Consider the following 20389-nt stretch of genomic DNA (forward strand, 5'->3'; position numbering starts at 1 on the left):
TATATATTTATTATCTAGTTTTCATAAAAGTACATATTTTAAAAATTGCTGAGCAGTGGTTTCCTTTGGCTTTCTAATCTAAGTCACTTATCCTGCAGCAAAGTATACAATGGCTCGTAAAGGAGATCTCGGGTCACAGTGGTAATTTTATTTATAAAAACAATTGGAATATTGCTACAAATATACAGTTAGTTCCATAAATATTTGGACAGAGACAACTTTTTTCTAATTCTGGTTCTGTACATTACCACAATGAATTTTAAATGAAACAACTCAGATGCAGTTGAACTGCAGACTTTCAACTTTAATTGAGTGGGTTGAACAAAAAGATTGTATAAAAATGTGAGGAACTAAAGCCTTTTTTTAACACAATCACTTCATTTCAAAAGAAATTGGACAAATTAAAAAACTGAAAATAAAATGTTCATTTTGAATACTTGGTTGAAAACCCTTTATTGGCAATGACAGCCTGATGTCTTGAACTCATGGACGTCGCTAGATTCTGGGTTTCCTCCTTTTTAATGCTCCGCCAGGCCTTTTTGCTGTTTGTTTGTTTGTGGGCCTTTCTGTCCGAAGTTTAGTGTTCAACAAGTGAAATGCATGCTCAATTGGGTTCAGATCAGGTGACTGACTTGGCCATTCAAGAATATTCCACTTCTTTGCTTTAACAAACTCCTGGGTTACTTTGGCTGTATGTTTTTGGTCATTATGAAACGCCTCCCAATCAATTTAACTGCATTTAGCTGGATTTGAGCAGACAGTATCTCTGAACACCTCAGAATTAATTCGGCTGCTTCTGTCCTGTGTCACATCATGGATAAACAATAGTGTCCCAGTGCCACTGGCAGCCATGCACGCCCAAGCTATCACACTGCCTCTGCCATGTTTTTTTTTTTTTTTTTTGTACACAAACAATGGTTCTAGATTTGTAGTCACTGGGAGTGTCCCAGCCTACAGAAATGTTTAGACACATAAAACTTACACATTATCTTCCGAACCGTACAATAAACAACAATAAACAGTTTTGAATCAAACCTTTTGAATACTGTCATATTGGTTGTCATATCATTGAGAGGGTAGAGGAAATAGCAATTTAAACATCAAGGCGGGTAAGAGGTGGCAATAGAAAGGAAAAAATTACATTAAAATAGAGATTATGCCATCCCTTCCAGTGTGGGTTGAAGGAAAATTGGGTCTTTAAGCAGGTAATATGTTCCGGTACGCCATCCACGGTGTCCAGACTTTGTAGAATTGTTTCTGGGAGGCGGTACGTAAGCTAGTCATCTTTTCTAAGAGGAGCATGGTATCCAATTTGGTCTTAACCATGTGGAAGTCCAGAGTCGAAGATTTCCAGGAGGACGCTATAACCTGTTTTGAGGCTGAAAAGATGTGGGTGATCAATTTCCGAATGTGTTTATTGCCGCCAGGGATTCTCTTGTGGATCAGGGCCTCCGCCGGGTTTTTCCTGAGCGACAGACCAGTAACGTTGGTTATTAAAGTGTATATACGAATCCAAAATCTGGCAGCTTTGGGGCATTCCCACCAAGTATGCATAAAGTTACCTTGTTGACCACAGTTACGGAAGCATAAGGGGGAGCTAGTTGGATACCATTTCGCTAATTTGGTTGGTACGAGGTACCATTGGTGCAGTATTTTTTGAGAGGTTTCCTGAATAGCTATGTTAATAGAACAATGTGTGGTATCCCTGATTATGTCCAGCCATTGGTCTTCCTCCATGCAAATCCGCAGGTCTTTTTCCCAGGCAGCTATAAACCCGAGTTGTTTCAAGGGGGTGGGGTGGTTTAAAAGATCATATATGATGGAGATGGAACGTTTTTGAGGGAAGTCCTGCAAACACATACTTTCATATAAAGTTGGAGCCGGGAACTTTTTCTCCTTCCATATGGAACTTATGTAATGTCTGATTTGGTGGTAGTGCAGAAATTCACTTCATGGGATATCGTATTTGTCATGGAGTTGTTGCCATGTCAGAAGTTCCCCAGTTTTAGTCAGTGAGTGTACTGAAAGGAGGTTATGCTCTGACCACCAGAGAAAGGAACCCGTTTGGGACCCTGGAGGAAAGTCTGTGTTCGCTTCGAACTGCACTACTGGAGTATGCGGGTGCCTCTGCCATGTTTTAAAGAGATGTGGTATGCTTTGGATCATGAGCTGTTCCACATCTTCTCCATACTTTTTTCTTGCCATCATTCTGGTAGAGGTTGATCTTGGTTTCATCTGTCCAAAGAATGTTTTTCCAGAACTGTGCTGGCTTTTTTAGATTTTTTTTTTTTTTTTTTAACAAAGTCCAATCTAGCCTTACTATTATTGATGCTTATCAGTTGCTTGTACCTTGCAGTGCACCCTCTGTATTTACTTTCATGCAGTCTTCTCTTTATGGTAGACTTGGATATCGATATGCCTACCTCCTGGAGAGTGTTATTCACTTGTTTGGCTGTTGCTAAGGGTTTTCTTTCACCATGGAAATTATTCTGCGATCATCCGCCACTGTTGTCTTCCCTGTTTCACTAGTTCACCAGTTTTTTTTTTTGTTTTTTTTTAGCATGTACCAAACTGTAGATTTTGCCACTCCTAATATTGTAGCAATTTCTCGGATGGGTTGTGTTTTTCCATCTTAAGGATGGCTTGTTTCACCTGCATGGAGAGCTCCTTTTGCCACATGTTCACATACAAGCTACCTCTCCCCCTCAAGTCAACTCCAGGGCTTTTATCTGCTTCATTGATAATGAAATAAAGGAATTGCCCACAACTGCCTATGAAATAGCCTTTGAGTAAATTGTCCAATTACTTTGAGCCCCTGAAATGAAGTGATTGTGTTAAAAAAAGGCTTTAGTTCCTCACATTTTTATGCAATTTTTTTGTTCAACCCACTGAATTAAAGCTGAAAGTCTGCAGTTCAACTGCATCTGAGTTGTTTTATTTAAAATTCCTTGTGGTAATGTACAGAACCAAAATTTAAAAAAAAAAGTTGTCTCTGTCCAAAGATTTATGGACCTAACTGTAAAATTACTGTAATAGCAACCACGTGGATTCAACTGGTCCAAAAACTATTTTAAGGTTGATATATTTGAGCCAAGGGCTATATTTTCTTAATATACTTACAATTTCTTAATAATGGTAAATGTATGCACACTGAAAAATGCAGAAACTATAATAAATACACATTCTAATGAGCAAATCCACCAATTAATTGTTCTAAGGAATAAGGAAGGGTAATTACTGGAGATTTTAAGAATAACCAGTTTGGGTAGAACAGCTGTAAGCCATAATAGATCAGTCCATGCTGCATAGAATGGGATTGGGAGTCAGTTGGATCCCGGAGGATGAGAACATTTCTCCTTCAATCAAATGGAGATGGAAAGGTTCAAACAGCATTTTCATCACACAGATCAAATTATGAACAGGGGAAAAATAATTATTTGAACACTGTCTTTAGAAACTGCCAATCAAAAGTTTTTTCTAGGGCAATAACTGCTTGGAATTTGCATCATAAAGGATAACTGAAAGACCCACAAGCCACACAGGAATGAAAGGAGGAGCACTGCTTACATAACCTTAAATTATAATTCAGAATTCTCCTACTGGGCTATGGCAGAGAGGAAGGTTGGATTGTTGTGCACAATTCCACATAACAGGTGGGGGCTGTTAGCTACTAGCTAACTTTCATTGAACACCGCAAAAGACTTGTGGAGAATACTAGTGTTATTACTCAATAACAGCAATAAAATGCATTATGGGTCTCATTTACCATTGCCCCAGACGAAAGTGTTAGAATACTAAGGAGTACCATTTTCACTCCTTAGGTCTTGCACCCAGGACAATGGTCTGCACAGATTATGCTGTACAATTTGAGCCAGATTAAAAAGTGATATTAATATTTTACCAGATCAGACAAATAGCCTATATATGCTATTACAAGTGCAGCCTCCAAACTCCCACCTGATGCAGAGGAAAGGTATGGGATCCCTTATCTTGAAATCCAGAAAGCTAAAAATATGGGAAGGAAATCTCCCGCAGAGTCCAGTTTAAGCAAATAATTAAATGTTTAAAAATAATTTCCTTCTTCTCTGTAATAATAAAAAAGTAGCTTGTACTTGATCTGTGCCAAAGGAATGGACGGCACTCCACTTGAAGAGGGAAAAAAGGCTTTATTGCAAGCACATGCAGGGATCAAACGGCCCTACGCGTTTCGGGATACAATCCCTTAATCATAGGCATGCCTATGATTAAGGGATTGTATCCGATTTGTAGCAGACTTAAGGTATTGTGATGGAACTTACGGAAAGATCGCTTATCTGGAAAACTTCAGGTTTTCATATACCTGTAATACTGTCATGGGTGCTTGTCTTCTTTCACCTACCAGCCTAGTCTTTTGAAAACAATGTATAATCACTGCTTTTAAATATACTGTATATTCCAAAATATCTGGATACAAACCATTGTAAAATGTCAATGTAAACCATTCTCCTATTTGGGGCTGAAACTTAAAAGAAACTGTATGAATAAACTCACTACATAGAGGTGCACTGCAATGAGCCTTCAGCAAAGGTAGTAGATTAAACAGAGTATCAGTTGAGCAGGCACTCAATAAAGGTAATCTTCCACTAGGAGACTAAAAGCAAGAAGAGACTTTATTTTTAAATCGACAACCTTAAACGAAAGCTTAAGGCTGTCTATTTCTGATATACATAAAGTCTCTAATTGCTTTTATCAGCCTGGTGGAAGATTGTCTTTATCGAGTGCCTGCTCAACTGATACTCTGTATGATCCATAAAAAACTCAAGATGAGACAAATCACAGTAACATATATATTTTATGTTTTCCACTCTAACCCAGACGCAAGGGCATAGCACAGTGTGTGTTTCAGTGTGAAAACACAAATGTATGAATCTTTGCTCCAGAATCCACTCTGTATTTCTGCACACAGGTGGTTTCTGTGGTTGTTGTGGCTGTCAGTGCTCTTGTAAGAAGGAACAGGTGGGAGCACTTTGGCTTTTCTCCAGCTAAGAAAAGCCAATCATATGCCCAGTGGCGACTAGCCTACATTGAACAATAGTTATTTAAAGGAATAAAGGGTGAGGCACAGCTGGGCAACATATTCCATGAATGAGGCCTTGGATTGATTTCTGTGGATCACTGCATGGAGAATACCTATGTTACTCCCAAATGCCAAAGTACAGCTTTCAGCAAGATTTAAAAGCATTGATTATTACAGTGCTAAAAGTGATTACATTAATGAGCTTTAATGTAGTATAGGGGGAAGTGTGTTACATATCTTATGCAGTAATTTAAAATTATGTTATGGATGCAAGCTGTTTCTTGTTCACCATCGATCCAGCCACCTGGCTAGCTACAGCGTAATTTAGCCATTTATGAGTGGAAAATCCTACAGGAACCTTCAGAAATAGCTGTAATTACTTACAATATGCCAATACTGCTGACTGCTATTATGTTCTACTCATGGAGCATTTCTGAACGATAACACCCAAAACATTTAGAGCACCAAAGGCTGCTTGTCTCCTCCTACTCATGCCCTCTCTTTCCCAGCTGTTTAAGTCAACAAATAAATGTAATCCATGATTCATTCAGATATGACATTCATCCAGATACCACATTACCATTTCTCAAATAGGGGTGTTCTGATGGAGACAGTCATATAATTGTCATGTTATGGAGAATATGTAGCTAAATCGTGACTTACCAGATGTGTGTTGGTGCTAAAAGGTGGGATTTCTTTTAAAATGAAGACCAACAAATTCTAGAAAATGCTTAAAAAAAATTGTTAAAATTCTCTTTAAAAAAAAAACCATGCAAACAGCACTTTGGTTTTACATTACAATATATTTGGCAAGGGCAGTGACAGATAAACTTGTAGTGTGAAGAGACCTTTAGGAAGATTGGGGCTGGCCAAACTTGTTTTAATATAATATGTCCCTTGAACTTATAATTAAACTGGAATGCAGAAATCACTTTGCAAAAGGCAGTGCTGCACAGAGAATTACAAATGAATGCCAGTTCAGTAACCCCCAGGAAGCAATCACCAGTTACATTTGATTATTCAGCTGCAACCAACACAATGAAAGCAAATATCTGATTGGTTGCTATGAGTTACAGTCCTAGTGCAAGTATGCACAGTGTTCGTAAAGGAGCCCAAATATCTATTGGCAGAAGTGTTGTCTAGTGGCTGCCAGCTCCCATATAAATATGTGACACACACAATGTAGTGGTTTCATTAAGCTGCCTCACAAGCAATGTTATATTAATCAACACTGATCAGAAAAAAAATGAACATATTATTTAAATTTTCATGCAGAGCATATCTTGTGTCTGGTGTTTGTATTTCATGGCTCTTGTGCTGCTTTGTTGTGTGACCAGAGTAATTACTGGCTTTCACCTCTTGGGCTGTCAGGCTGCAGCAGCAAGCATTCACCCAGGTCTGACCCTCACGCGTACTTCACAAGAGGAGCAATTAAGAAATAAGACAGAGAATGATACAATCCTCCTGACAGAGGGAAGGAGGGGGAGCTACAGTAAAAGCATTGAGAGGATACAGGTGTAGGGAGAGTACTCTGTAATAGGCCAGAGAGAATAAGAATAATAGAGAGAAGACTGAGATTTTGAAAGTCTTTCCTAAAATTAATTATGTGGGTAAGAATAAAAATTAAAAGGAACAGAGAGGGTGGTGTGTATGTAATCTAACCAGCATTGTAAAAGATGTAGTAGAGAGCGACTCAAAGGATTAACGGTACTATGCAACCACCGGTAACTAATCTTCTGCAAGCACTTTTCCACTGGCAAGAATGTAAAATTCTGGTGGGAAAACACATGCTGCTCTTTGTTTTTCTGAAATCATCCAAACTTAACTCATGAAGAACTCTGAGAGCTACTAATCTCCTTGTTTGCCAGTACCCCTATGTGAAGGAAAGGCTTTAGAGAGATGGCTGCAAGTGGTGTGAATTAGAAAGAAATGTGCACAGGTACTGTATAGTAAATGGGTAGAGCTGCTGAATAACATAGTGTAGCAAAAGGACAGTATGAGGCCTAACAACAGAGTGAAAAAGATTAGAGAAGCCACGTGGCCCATTATAGTGAAAACAGGATTGAGGTACAAGGGATAATGGACTTGAAATTGACAAGCAATAATAGCAGCATGTAGGAGAGAACAGAGGAGAAGAAACTGATTGATGATCCAAGTCAAATAGTGAAATAACAGAGGGAGAGGGAGAGAGAGGAAGATAGTATAAAGGTGTAGTGAGAGTTGTGCATGAAATCCATAAATACAGGGCACACAGGATAGCACACAGGATGGAGGTGCATGGAGTAGGTGCCATGGGATAAGAGGGCCTTTAAAATAGGCTATTGAAACATAAAACAGGGATTACAAGTATAAGTAGTTTTATTAAAAATAAATCCTAACAACATGGTAACACACAATGCTTTTTTAGCGCATTATGATAACATCTACTGCTCAACAGATGGAGTCTAGCAATTTACAGATGTGATGAAAGAGCAGGGGTGATACGCTTTGTGCGCACTAAATCAGCAGGCATATCACACAATGCTAAAACGACACTCTCCTAACAAAGAAGAAGGGCTTGATTTAATCCAAGAGATAATCCAATCAAATTAAGTCTGTGCTGCTTCTCTATACATCTGAAATACGCATCTTCAGATTCTTTGTATGGAAATGTTTTAAAGAGAATAATCATTCTCCCCCTGTGGTGTAATTACCTTGACATAAGAGAATAATCATTCTCCCTGTGTTTTAATTTACCTTAACATAGTACATACCTACAACACATTTGCTGGTAAACCATCCCATAAATCTACCCTCTTTTCTCTACAGTAGTGCCCACTATTGTTCAACTGCATTTGAAGCTACAAATACAAACTGCACTGGAGTCAACCATTTTATTAGTGAGACTATTTCAAATGAAAAAAAAAAAAAAAAAAACAGCAGCACACATAAATACATTGTTGCTGTGCAGATATCCAGGAGATTCACACTGTTCTAAGCTTATAATATTATCCAGCTATCACTATAAATACCATGACTATACTACAGCCAGTTTATGAAATCCTTTAGAATTCTCTAAAGAGTTGTGGATGTCAACATGTATATCAATTCTGCTGCCTTAAAACTGGCTATAAATACACAACAGGGAGAGAGACAATTATTTGTTGCCAGAAAGCTTACTCAGAGAAGAAAAGGATGTGGGAGTAGATGGAGATGGCTGTTGGTTGGATCAGGATAATGGGAGATATGGCTGCAGAACAAACACTAAGCATTACTGTTCATAATAACTGGGGATTAAAAAAATTACAACTTCTCACCATTACGTACTGTAGGTTGTCTCCGATAAATTACAGTGGTAAAAAGGCTTGATATATTATGAATAGGGGGAAGGAGAGATAAGGGCAGAAAGGAAATGCATGGAATAGAAACATTATAAGATAAGAAAGGGAAGACTGGGGTAGAAATTCAGGGTTCAAAGTCTCTGTTGAGCATGGCCTTTAGGTTGAAAAGGAACCTGCTTTCCTCTCAGGATTTAGAATATCTCCTTCTTATGAAGTCTCTGTAGAACTGGAACAGCTTCTCAGATGCAAGTTGTGCAGCTGCAATGCACTGCTGGAGCTGGGAGAGAAAGAATGAGGAAAGAGTGGGAGAGCAAAGAAAAGAGAGGACACATATTATTAAGCCCCAGGTATTGGCTTCAGCACCATTTTCTCCTCCCCACATTCTACCATCAAATCTCCTCACTTTGTTACTGAAGTGCCAGAGGGAGCTGCAGCTATTTGTTCTGTCTTAATGATTCTTTTAACATCACTTTATTAAATTGTCTCTTTTCTGCTGCCTGTGGGTGTTTGATATTCATAGAACTGGGAGAGGAAAGCTGTGCAGAGAAACATGCAGATATCTAGGACATGGGGTCTGGTGCCTTACCATACACACACACAGAAGGGAACTAGTATACATGGAGCCTGTCTCTAGCCCAGAGGGTGACAGGCTTTTATTTTCATCCAACATGCTGTTGATATTCCAGCCAGACAGTCTGCAGACAGAAGGATAAGTAGTTGCAGCTGGAAACACTTTGTCCAGTGGCTGTGTGTGACAGGCAAGGAGACATATATTCACTTAGTTTCTCACATGGGGCATGCTTTTCTAACAAAGAAGCCCACTTTGTATTCATACCCACATACTTTTACATCTGGAACACAGACAGAAGGCATGTGTGACAACCATGTGGTGCAAAACTGGCACTTAAGGCAGAAAGTAGATACAGTATGAGACAGCTGCAGAGCAGTGATGTTTATCTAGGATTGACAGAAGCGTGTACTATTTAAGCACCCTGTCATTCCATCTTGGATTCTCTTACAGTACCTTTTTGACAGTGTTAGCTTGCTTTTGATCCTGTTTGGGTTGCCCCGTTTCTCTCACCTAGCCTAGATTTCAGCACAAGTCTTCTTGACTTGCCTGGATTTACCCCAGATGTTTAACAAGCATGGCTCTTCAAATATTCCCTTCAGTCAGATTGGGCTTCTCTGTGGCACTTTCTGTCAGCTTGGTTAACACTAAGGCCCTGTCTTTCTAGTTGGTGTTTAATGTGACCCTGCTTAATCAGACCAGCCCTCTCTCTGGACACTCTTGGTTCACTTAGTGAATAGGGGGGAATATCAACTGCTCGTTCATTCTGTGTTGGAGGAGGAGGGAAATATATGTGCTTTAAAGTCAGTGTATAAGGCTAGAACTACACATTTAGGTAACATACCTCTGCGGCAGAATACAATCCTCTACTTGAGGTCATTAGCACTTTCCTTTCTGTGCTTTCAATAGCAAATGTTAGCACTGCTCGACTCTCCTGGTAAAAAGATAAAATTACAGGGCATTCAGGAGATTATTTTATTAGTTCAGTTTCTTGAGCCTATGAATTTACCCATTATTTTCCCCTTGCATTGGACATTCACTAACCTTCTGTTGCCGATCATTAGGGTCAAGGGTTATGTTTCCATCATTATCCAGTGCGCAGGTTACCCCGCAAAACAGCGACCGCATGGGGAGACCCGCATCCATCAGACCCATGCAGGCTGCATTTAGGCAGCAAGAGAGCAGCTAGGGTTGGGTTAAGGATCAGAAATGACATGAAACGTAAAAGCCATGCAGCAACCTACTAACAGAATAAAAAAATATGTAGTGCTTTACCTGTTTACCAATTTTACATAACCTGCTGATTACTTGAAAGGAAAAACATTGGAGGGCTTAGATTACCGTAATCAAAAACGTCCTTCCTGTATGCATATATACAATGAATGGCTATAGACATTTTCTTTGCATACTAAAGACTACATACGCTTCAACTTTGGGCAGTAAAAATGTTGTTATATAATGTCTACAGTGAAAACTGCAGAAGACAAGTGGTACAGCAACAGAAATAGAATTCTCTGAAAACACATGTGCTCTCATACATTGTTGGACAGTTAATTTTAGCTTTAACTGAAATAAAGTTAACCACTTGCTATGCTTTATTTTAAGTTGACAGTCTGTCCTTGTTTAACAGGAGTGCAATTTAAGGCCCCCATACTTGGGCCGATAAAAGCTGCTGACAGCTTATTGGCCCGTGTGTGGGGCTATCCGATGGGCTTCCCGATCGATATCTGCCCAAAAGTCGGCCAGATCTCAATTGGGCAGGTTAAAAAAATCCTGTCGGATCGCAGCTGCATCTATGCATTTATGCAGTCCCTCTATCCGACCGCCCATTTCGGATGCATTATGATCCAATCGTTGGGCCCTAGATCGGATCAGCCCAATATCGCCCACTTCAATGTGGGCATATCGGGGAGAGATCCGCTCGTCTATGCCCACCTTAACAGGGCTTATGCTGAACATACCTATTGCTAATCAATGTAATTGTGTAACATCTGTGTTTTTGTGATGTTTATTGAGCTAAACAGAGAAACAAGAAGACTGAAGCTATTCCATGTTTGGTCCTTGCAAGACAGGTAATTAGATTACATTATACACCCCCTACCCCCACTTTCCCCTATTGTTAAGGATTTTTTATTCACATTCAGGAGTTGTTTATACAGAAGAATGACCTGTGCGCTGCCAATCTGCATTGCAAGAGCCAAACAGTCTCTGCAACATGTAGCAGCTTCATTTTTGAAAGTACAGGTTATTCTGGACATACAGAATTACATTGATGTGTAAACGTTTATCCATCCAGCTGGCACCACAATGCTTTGCATTAACCTCCTAGATTTGTCCACATTTTTTTGACTTACAACCTGGAATTTTAATGGTTTTAATTGAGATTTATACCACTTGAATTACACAACATACTTAACACTTAGCAGGTATAATATATTTTATTGAGACACATCAGATTGGATGGGGCAATTGATAAGTCTTGCCAAAGATTCTAAGTTGACTGAGGCCTGGGCTGAACAGGATACTGTTCAGTTTTTATATCAATAATTCTGACCTTTTTTTGATTCTTTTTTATTATATCATTAGGCTCTTGTAGTTCAATGAGATAAAATATAGTATAATATAGTAATAAAAAAACGATAAAAAATAAAAATTATATATATATATATATATATATATATATATATATATATATATAAAACATATTTGTAATTCCAGGCTGTATCACAAAAAAGGGGTAATAATCCATGAATATTTATGCAGGGCACTATCGTTCAGTACTAACTGGATTACCTATAAATATATGCCTGATGATGATTATGAAACAGACTTTCTGCCTGTAATGTATGGCTAGACCCACAGATGGTACCATAGCAACTTCTCACACAAATTTGTTATCTACAACCAATGGATTCACATTTAGAAGTTTGCATTGCTCATGTTGAATTAATGATTTGTAAAATAAGGAAAAAACTAACAAGGCAATGCATGGCATAAATCAAAGAGCCAACTGCAACAGTAAAATGACTGAAAAAGAAGTGATGAATGAACTGAATTTAAGAAATGTTTTGCCCATTAGTATTAAGCATTGGCATTGCTCTCTTGTAACACTTTTTTATTTCTTTAAATTAGCATGACAAATCAAGGAAATATACTGCCATAAGAATGCCACTGACTGAACGGCTTTTAAAACTTATTGGACGCTATGCACATCCTACATTCCTATTTCGCAATCAATTAAGACGTAAACGGCATGGTTTCACAGACACAACTGAAGTCTGCAGTATATTGCTAAAATGCCATGCAGGATGTGGATTCAATACAGGTTTGGTTGATGGCACGTGTGAAGATTATTTGCTCTCCGAACACCTTTTTTTATTTGGGTGACTTTTTTGTATTTGCAGTAAAATCAGCCCTCTGCAAACAGTGTTGCTCCCATCTGGATGTCGGGAATTACATTGGTTCATAAATGTTGTCCTCCTCCTACAGGTCTCCCTAGGTCCAATGAATGATCGGATAGTTGGCCCCTGAGCCAAGGATAAGATAAGCCTGACTAGGTCCTGTGCAAGGGGTTAGTTTGGCAGCATTCTTGAGATTTTACAAGACTAGAATCTCTCATAACCAGAAAAAGCAGAACCCATACAACCCCAAAACAAAAATAACAAAATATTTATGCCTAGGGCACACAAAATGGATCTCTAAACCTAAGGCTATGGACATACATACATTTTGACATTTTTAAAAAAAAGCTGACCACTGGTAAATACACTAGCGGAAGTGCCATAGCCTAAACTTGAAACCGCTAAGCGTATTTACGCATCGGTTGGCTATTTTAAAAACCGCAGCAGAAAAACATATGCGTGTCCATAGCCTTACTGACAACATAGACATCAGCACAGGTGACTTTTGCAGTTTGGATGTTGCATTTAAAAGGAAGTCAACCCAAAAAATTATTTTTTGCCTAATAAATAAAAGAAAGCATAATAACTTTGCAATATACATTCATTACAAATTTTATATGGTTTTTAAGTTATTTGTATTGCTATTGAAAGCAGTGTTTTTCTGTCCCTTTTTATTCTTTGCCCTGGTGGCAATGGCTTTTGAAACAATGTACCATTACTGCTTTCAATAGCAAATACATTTACCAATAAATTTTAAAACACTAACAATTAATACATTCATATTGGAAAGTTGCTTAGAATTGTGTTTTTATTTATTAGACCAAATATTATTTTTTGCGTTGACATGTCCCTTAAGGCAGCAAAAAACATGGTGGGGGAAACACCAGACAAGAGTTTCATTTGCCAAATGCCCTAAGCATTAAAGGGATACTCTCATGGGAAACATTTTTTTTTTTCCAAAATGAATCAGTTAATAGTGCTGCTCCAGCAGAATTCTGCACTGTAATCCATTTCTCAAAAGAGCAAACAGATTTTTTTATATTCAATTTTGAAATCTGACATGGGGCTAGACATATTGTCAATTTCCCAGCTGCCCCAAGTCATGTAACTGATTCATTTTGAAAAAAGTTTTTTTTCCCATGACAGTATCCCTTTAAATATAATAAAAGCTAACTAAATATTTTAAATATAGCATTAATAAAAATAAAAGTGGTGTTAGTAGAGTGGATTTATCACGAGGTGCATAACTGCATTAATACAGTAGCCATAACAACTAAGTACCGGCATTCATTAATTTATTATTTAACCTAAAAAATTCTCATTGCAGATATGGGTTACTGCACTGATGCAATAGTGCTCTAATGTTTGTAAATAACTATAATTTCTAAAATATAATAAAATCTAACATACCATCTCACAACAAAAGATAAGTGAAGGAAATATCCTACTAATAAAGAGTGTGTTTTATTTTCTAAATCTTATTCAAACACAAGTACACTGGCGTAATTGCTGACACAAAGAATCCCTTGATCAATCTTTATGCCCTACATCCAGCAGAGCACCAAGAGAACACTATGATAACATATTCCTCTTATTTCTTCAGCTACCTTTGCCATGATTTCCATCTCCTGCTTTGAGAAAACAGGAAATTAAATTTTCTTCTGTTTTATGCCATGACCCTATGGCTGTGATATGTTTGAAAATACGATCTTTAACAAGCACTTCTGTCAGCGAGCCTCTGTAATTCCTTTGCACTCACTGGTATAATGGATGAAATAATAATGCAGCCTGAACTTATACATTAGCACTTATATCTCCAGGGGCAATAAAACACTGCCATAATTGAACGTTATAAGCTATTTTCTTTTTACTCTACAATAGAGGAAAAACTAAAGGTTTCATTTGGGCTATTGGGGAAAATACTAAACTTGATGCACTGCTGTTCATGTTCAGTTCTTTTTTTTTTTAACATTGTAAAAAAAAATTCTGTTCCACTGCATTTTTGAATCCTATTGAACCACATACAAGAGGAAGTGTAAAGTATTTTCTCTTCGTGTGCATACATCACAAGTACTGGATATAGGAACGGTTATAAAATTACCCCACTGCACACTGGGCAATATATGTTGCACTGAGCTAGGACACAAACTGCCTGTATATACTGCAGCAAGCTATGGGGGCACCTGCTCACTTGTGAAAACTATGGGGTACTTTAAATAGAGACATGTACACTGCACATTAAACAAGCAATAAATTACCTGCACGAATCAGCACTGGGATTTTTCAGGTGAAATTCATTTGTACTGAATGCGGTTGAATTATAATGCTTGGTCCCCAGCCCACAAAGCAACAAAATGCTCAGTGTACAACATAAGAACAGCCTGGCCTTGCAGGTAACTAAACTCAAAGGATAAATTAAATAAATGAAAAATACCAGCATCACAGAGGAGGTGAAAAGTGGAGAGAGACTACTGCTTATTTCATAATCCATGATGCAAGTTTGGTGGACAAACTAATTTATCAACAAAATACTCCATATCCCCCTTTGTTTGATTGCTCTAAGACAAATGGATAATCTGCAATTTTGGAAGCCATACTCGTTACATTCTTCTTTTAGCAGACCAAGAGGCAAGGCCAAAATATACCATATTGCCCATCATGAGAATTGGATAAAAAAATCTTGAGACAATTTTTGCCTACAAACATGGAAATGGAAATAAGAATAAATACACAGTTGAAGATTCCAGAAAGGCTTATTCATCTGTATATTTCGGTGGGCAATTTAGTGAAAAGAAAGACTGTATATACGCTTAGATAAACAAAGTAATAATGTTTCAGTTCAGCGCTTGTATTGTTATTGCTCAGAAACTGTAAAATACAGAACAAACTATTCAGGCCTGTACTTCCAGGTTACTGGGAATTCTGAAATAACAAAGGTATCCTCGCTAAAATGTACTGCAGAGAAGATCTATAAACACAATTTTTCTGCCGATAGTATTGTAGACATACATACACCACTGGGTCACAGCATCCTCCTTGTACAGTCAAATCCCATAATTTACTTAGAGAGGATGGAGTTTCTAGTACTGTATTTGGAAGGCAGAGGCATAAGGAGTTGGAGTACCTTAGAAGCCTGAGGCAATAAAGTAACTGGAATATTAATTGCAATCTCTAGATAATGGGCTTTTCGTGTCAGGAAAAAATCCCACTCTTAGGGTCAGGCCACACGAGCAGATTCGGGGAGATTAGTCGCCCCAGCGATAAATCTCCTCTTCTTCGGGTCGACAATCTCCCCAAACTGCCTTCCCCCTGCTGGCTAAAATGAAAATCGCCTGGGGGTAGGCACACGCGGCGCTTTGTTTTCCGAAGTCGCCCAAAGTTGCCTCACGAGGAAACTTCAGGGGACTTCAGAAAAAAGGAAGAGTGAGGAAGACTAATGAGATAATCTGAGACTGTGAGTTTGGAGGGATAGGACTGTGACCCTTTGCTGCCATCCAGTGGTTAAATAAAGATATCACCAACTACAAGTAAAAAAAGTCATGTTGCAATGTTTTCGTGTAGACACTGAGGCTCATTTATAAACACCGGGCAAATTTGCACCTGGGCAGTAACCCATAGCAACAAATCAGTGATTAGCTTTTTTCAGCCAGCTGTAGGTTGAACACTGAAAACAATCATCTGTTAGGTTGCCATGGGTTACTGCCCAGGTGCAAACTTGCCCGGTGTTTATAAATAACCCCCACTATCTTCAAAATCCCTCAAATGTACTTCAACAGGTGCTCTTCCTAAATGTGCACCTCATTTTCCTGCATTTTACAACAGCATTTTCAGTTTAATGAAGCTGTTTAAAGTACTAACCTGATGCATATCTTGCTATGCGTTGTTCTTTAAAGGACAACGAAAGTTAAACTATTGAGCTTCTGTACCAACTCCAGGCAACCAAAGCCCTTTAACAAGGAAGATCTATGTCTCCAAAGATGCCCCAGTAGCTCCCCATCTTCTTTTCTGCTGATTCACTGAACAAGCTCCATGGTACCGTCAGTTACTGAGGACTGATTCAAAATATACAGTACACATAGAATAGAAATGTCACAGTATAGGCTGATTAGTAATTAATATGGATAATTACTACATCGCATGCACAGAAACAAGTGCAATTATCGTCCAAATGTAATAATCAGCCCTGTAGCATCAGCTTATATTACAGGCCAACCTCATTTTCTGCTTGATAATTTGCGACGACCTCTAAGCTTAGCTGCTCAGAGCCCACTGAGCATGTGAGTGTCGCAGACACTTTCCAAGATGGCTACCCCCCTGTGACAAGTTTGAAGTCTTGGATCATTGTTGCTATTGAGATGCTGTAACTTTAGGCTGGTGCAATAAGTGCAGTATATAAAATATGGCATTTTTAGCCCTATTCATTTTTAGGGTTTAGTTCTCCTTTAAAGAGTGAATTTCAAGTATACATCCTATGGTCCTTACAGTAGGTTGCGCATCTGTTTAAGAAAAGTATTGTACACATTTTCCACTTAAATGTTATTAGCACAGCAAATTGGTGTACTTCCGCTTTGAGTGTGTAACTTTAATGATAAGTAAACCTTTAAAAGTTAGTCAATTTAAAATTGAAGAGAGTGTTATTTTAAGTTCAATGTACATTATTTTTTTTTTAATTCCAAGATTTTAAAGGATACAAGGATACAAAGGATAAAAAGGGCCAGCAAGTGGCACTGTTGTAACAAAATGTATTCACGTTAACAGTACATATATCCCTTAATATCTTGGAATTTAAAAAAGATAATGAATGTACATTGCCAAAGTGCTTAACATAGCACTCATCAATTTTACAATCACTTATTTTAAAGGCTGACTTATCCTTTAAGTTGCTTCACACACATTTCCTTCATTTTATGACATATTTTCTAGTATCCTGAAATACATAAAATAGAGGTTTCTACTATAGGCACACAAAGGCAAATAATTGAAAAGACATATTGCTTGTAATAGCCAAAGGCTACAATAACAAAGTGGGTTTAGGATACAGATCCAGCATCACTGATTATCTGTAGTACAATGGTTATAGAGGTTCGAGGATGCAAGGATCCTATGATGACAGATTCACATGTTTCACGAATAAGCTGCTCGTGGTTCTTCTCCTGAATAGCTTAGCAGAAAAAAAAGAATGAAATTGCAGGTAGATTTAAAAAAAAAAAAAAAAAAAAAAAAAAAAAAAAAAAAAGCATCCGAGTAAGGAAAACCAAAAACATTTCACATGGGAAACATTTTTGCAGTTAGTCTGAAATGAGGCAAAGCATCAGGAAAAGTATCAAGAAAATCAGGATATGCCTCTGATGTGAGTACCTACCAGGTAACCCGGTCTTGGGTCGAAGGATCACCTCTAACGTGGCCTTATTATGGATTTCCCTGCTGACCTTAATTTCTGCAGGACCATATACTCCAGCCAATACAGATGTGTCACCTATAGGAGAGAATAACAGTGTATAAGAAACTAAAGTAGCCACTGCCAGATTGGGGTCTGTATGCTCTATAAACAATCCTGAATTGTTTTAACCTATATATATATATATATATATATATATATATATATATATATATATATATATATATATATATATATATATATATATATATATATATATATATATATATATATAGCCTATATTATTTATAAGTTCAGTTGATGAAAAACCATATTTTCATCTTTCAAAGCAATCTCAGCAGGGACTTAAACAGAAGGCCAATCAAAATATTTTGAGTATGCCACCCATCAAGAGGCATAAATATGAGTTACAGAACCGAGACAAAATCGTTTAAGTTGACTCAAGGCTTTTGGGTAAATGACCGGTTTTTAAAAATACAATGACATACAATAATATTCAGCATTGACCAGTCCTCCCAAGTAAGTAAGTAAACCTATACTAATAGTTTGTTTTCTATGATATAACTATTTCAAAGCACTGAAACTCCAAATTAGATTCTATTTAATACTTTATGTTTAGAAAAAAAAAAAAAAAGACAAAATATCTGAAATAAGTGGTTTTCACATGTATTTGGTAATCAACAAATTAGTATTAATTGGTTGAGTACCAAATACATATGAAAACCACTTATTTCAGATTTTTTTTTTTTTATTGGTATAATGTAATTACCTCTAACTGAACATAAATAAAATTGTTTACTGATTTCAATGTGATTTGTTATTGCACGTGAAGGTAGCTTGCCTGCCCTTTGCTATTTCCTTCTTAGCTGGCCAGACTACACAAACAAAAAAAATCAAAAATCACTGCTCATATTTCCCACAATGCATTTTATTCTTCTGCTATTCTACTTTGCAGTTCTGATAATGGACTAACATGCAAGGTATTATGCGAACTGGAGTCTACTGGAGGAGAGCTGATACAATTTTGCAATGTAGTCGATCGGTCAAGGAGAGGAGAAATTTAGGGTCTAGCCACACAGGCAGATTTGGGGAGATTAGTTGCCAGGCGACAAATCGCCTCTTCTTCGCGGTGACTAATCCCCCCGATCTGCCTTCCGCCGGCTAAAATGTAAATCGCCTGGGGGCAGACACACGTTTTCCGAAGTTGTCTGTAATTGCCTCACGAGGAAAATTTGGGCGACTTCGAAAAACAATGTGCTCAGTGTGCCTGCCCCCAGAAGATTTACATTTTAGCCGGCGGAAGGCAGAGGAAGGCAGATCGGGGAGATTAGTTGAGATCTGTCTGCCCATATGGCCAGACCATTATGTAAGAGACAGCCATAAACATCCATTCCTCTAGTGATTGTTACGAATCATGTTATAATCATTGAAAATTTGTGATTAAATGGGTTGTTCACCTCTGAGTAAACTTTTCGTACAAAGTAGTAGTGCGAAGTAGTGGTGTGATATACTTAGACAATTTGCAACTGATTTTCATTTTGTGAACAGTTTATCTTTTTTTTTTTCCAGCAGCTCTCTACTTTGCAGTTTTAGCAATCTGATTGCTATGGTCTAAATGACCCTAGCAACCATGCACGGATTTGAATAAGAGACTGGAATATGAATGGGAGAGGACCTGAATAAAAATGTGAGAAACAAAAAGTAGAAATAACAATTAGGGGCAGATTTATCAAGGGTTGAATTTCGAAGTACAAAAAACTTCGAAATTCGACCATCGAATTAAAAAACTTCGAATTAGAAGTTTTTTCAACTAATTTAGCAATCCTGCGGTCGAATAAAAATCGTTTGAATCGAACGATTTTATTGATCGATCGAAGGCTTTTCCTTCGACCTCTAAAGACTTAGAAAATGGTTGTAGAAGGTCCCCATAGGCTAACATAGCACTTTAGCAGCTTTAATTTGGCGAAGTATTGAAGTAGAAGTTTTTATAAAGAGACAGTACTTCGATTATCGAATGGTCGAATATTCGAACGATTTTTAGTTTGAATCGAAGTACATTCGAAGTCGTAGTATCCTATTCGATGGTCGAAGTATCCAAAAAAATAACTTCGAATTTTGTTTTTTTTTACTTTCGAAAATTCCCTCGAATTCACTTATCACCCTTGATAAATCTGCCCCTAAATGTGTAGCCTTACAGAGCCAGAAGGCAAATTATTAAATAAAAAAAAAAACTATAAAAAATAAAATGAAGCCCAATTGAAAAGTTGCTTAGAATTTGCCATTCTAGAACATAATAAAAGTTAACCACTCTTTTAACGTATATTGCTTGATATCACATTCTCTTCTCCATATGAAACTCTGAGCCAAAGAACCGCCAGATTCAGTCTCCATCAGGGATTGGTATGGAACACAAGCCATACTGCATTATAAAACCAATGTTCCACTGACTTCCATATCTGAGGAAATATACGCGCCCCAAGCCTTACCCTGAAGAAACGTAGCGGATCCATCAGGACGAGTCAGCAAACTCTGCTCACACCCGTACTCCCGCAATACAGCCTCCATCAGAGCCTGCTTCCAACATGTGCAACCACTTCCGGGGTCCTTAGGCTCTGGGAAACGCCGCATTTGCCTGTTTTGATTATA

General features: G+C 37.8%; 1 protein-coding gene across 2 annotated transcripts; it reads right to left on the bottom strand.

The window, feature by feature from the left end:
* Positions 1 to 7396: 7396 nt before the first annotated feature.
* Positions 7397 to 20371, bottom strand: exosc5.L (exosome component 5 L homeolog). Of its 2 annotated transcripts, none has more exons than XM_018230253.2 (6): positions 20230 to 20371; positions 17708 to 17821; positions 17385 to 17506; positions 9989 to 10129; positions 9789 to 9878; positions 7397 to 8653 (listed from the first exon to the last, which is right to left on the bottom strand). In XM_018230253.2, exons 1-6 carry the CDS (start codon positions 20369 to 20371, stop codon positions 8561 to 8563), a joined length of 702 nt encoding a protein of 233 aa, XP_018085742.1. In that variant the 3' UTR covers positions 7397 to 8560. The 2 variants fall into 2 exon arrangements, with proteins under 2 accessions (XP_018085742.1, XP_041428877.1); XM_041572943.1 differs by lacking the exon at positions 7397 to 8653 and adding an exon at positions 8662 to 9121.
* Between the last annotated feature and the right edge of the window lie 18 nt (positions 20372 to 20389).

The sequence above is a fragment of the Xenopus laevis genome, chromosome 8L (genome assembly GCF_017654675.1).
Source record: "Xenopus laevis strain J_2021 chromosome 8L, Xenopus_laevis_v10.1, whole genome shotgun sequence".
NCBI lineage: Eukaryota > Metazoa > Chordata > Amphibia > Anura > Pipidae > Xenopus > Xenopus laevis.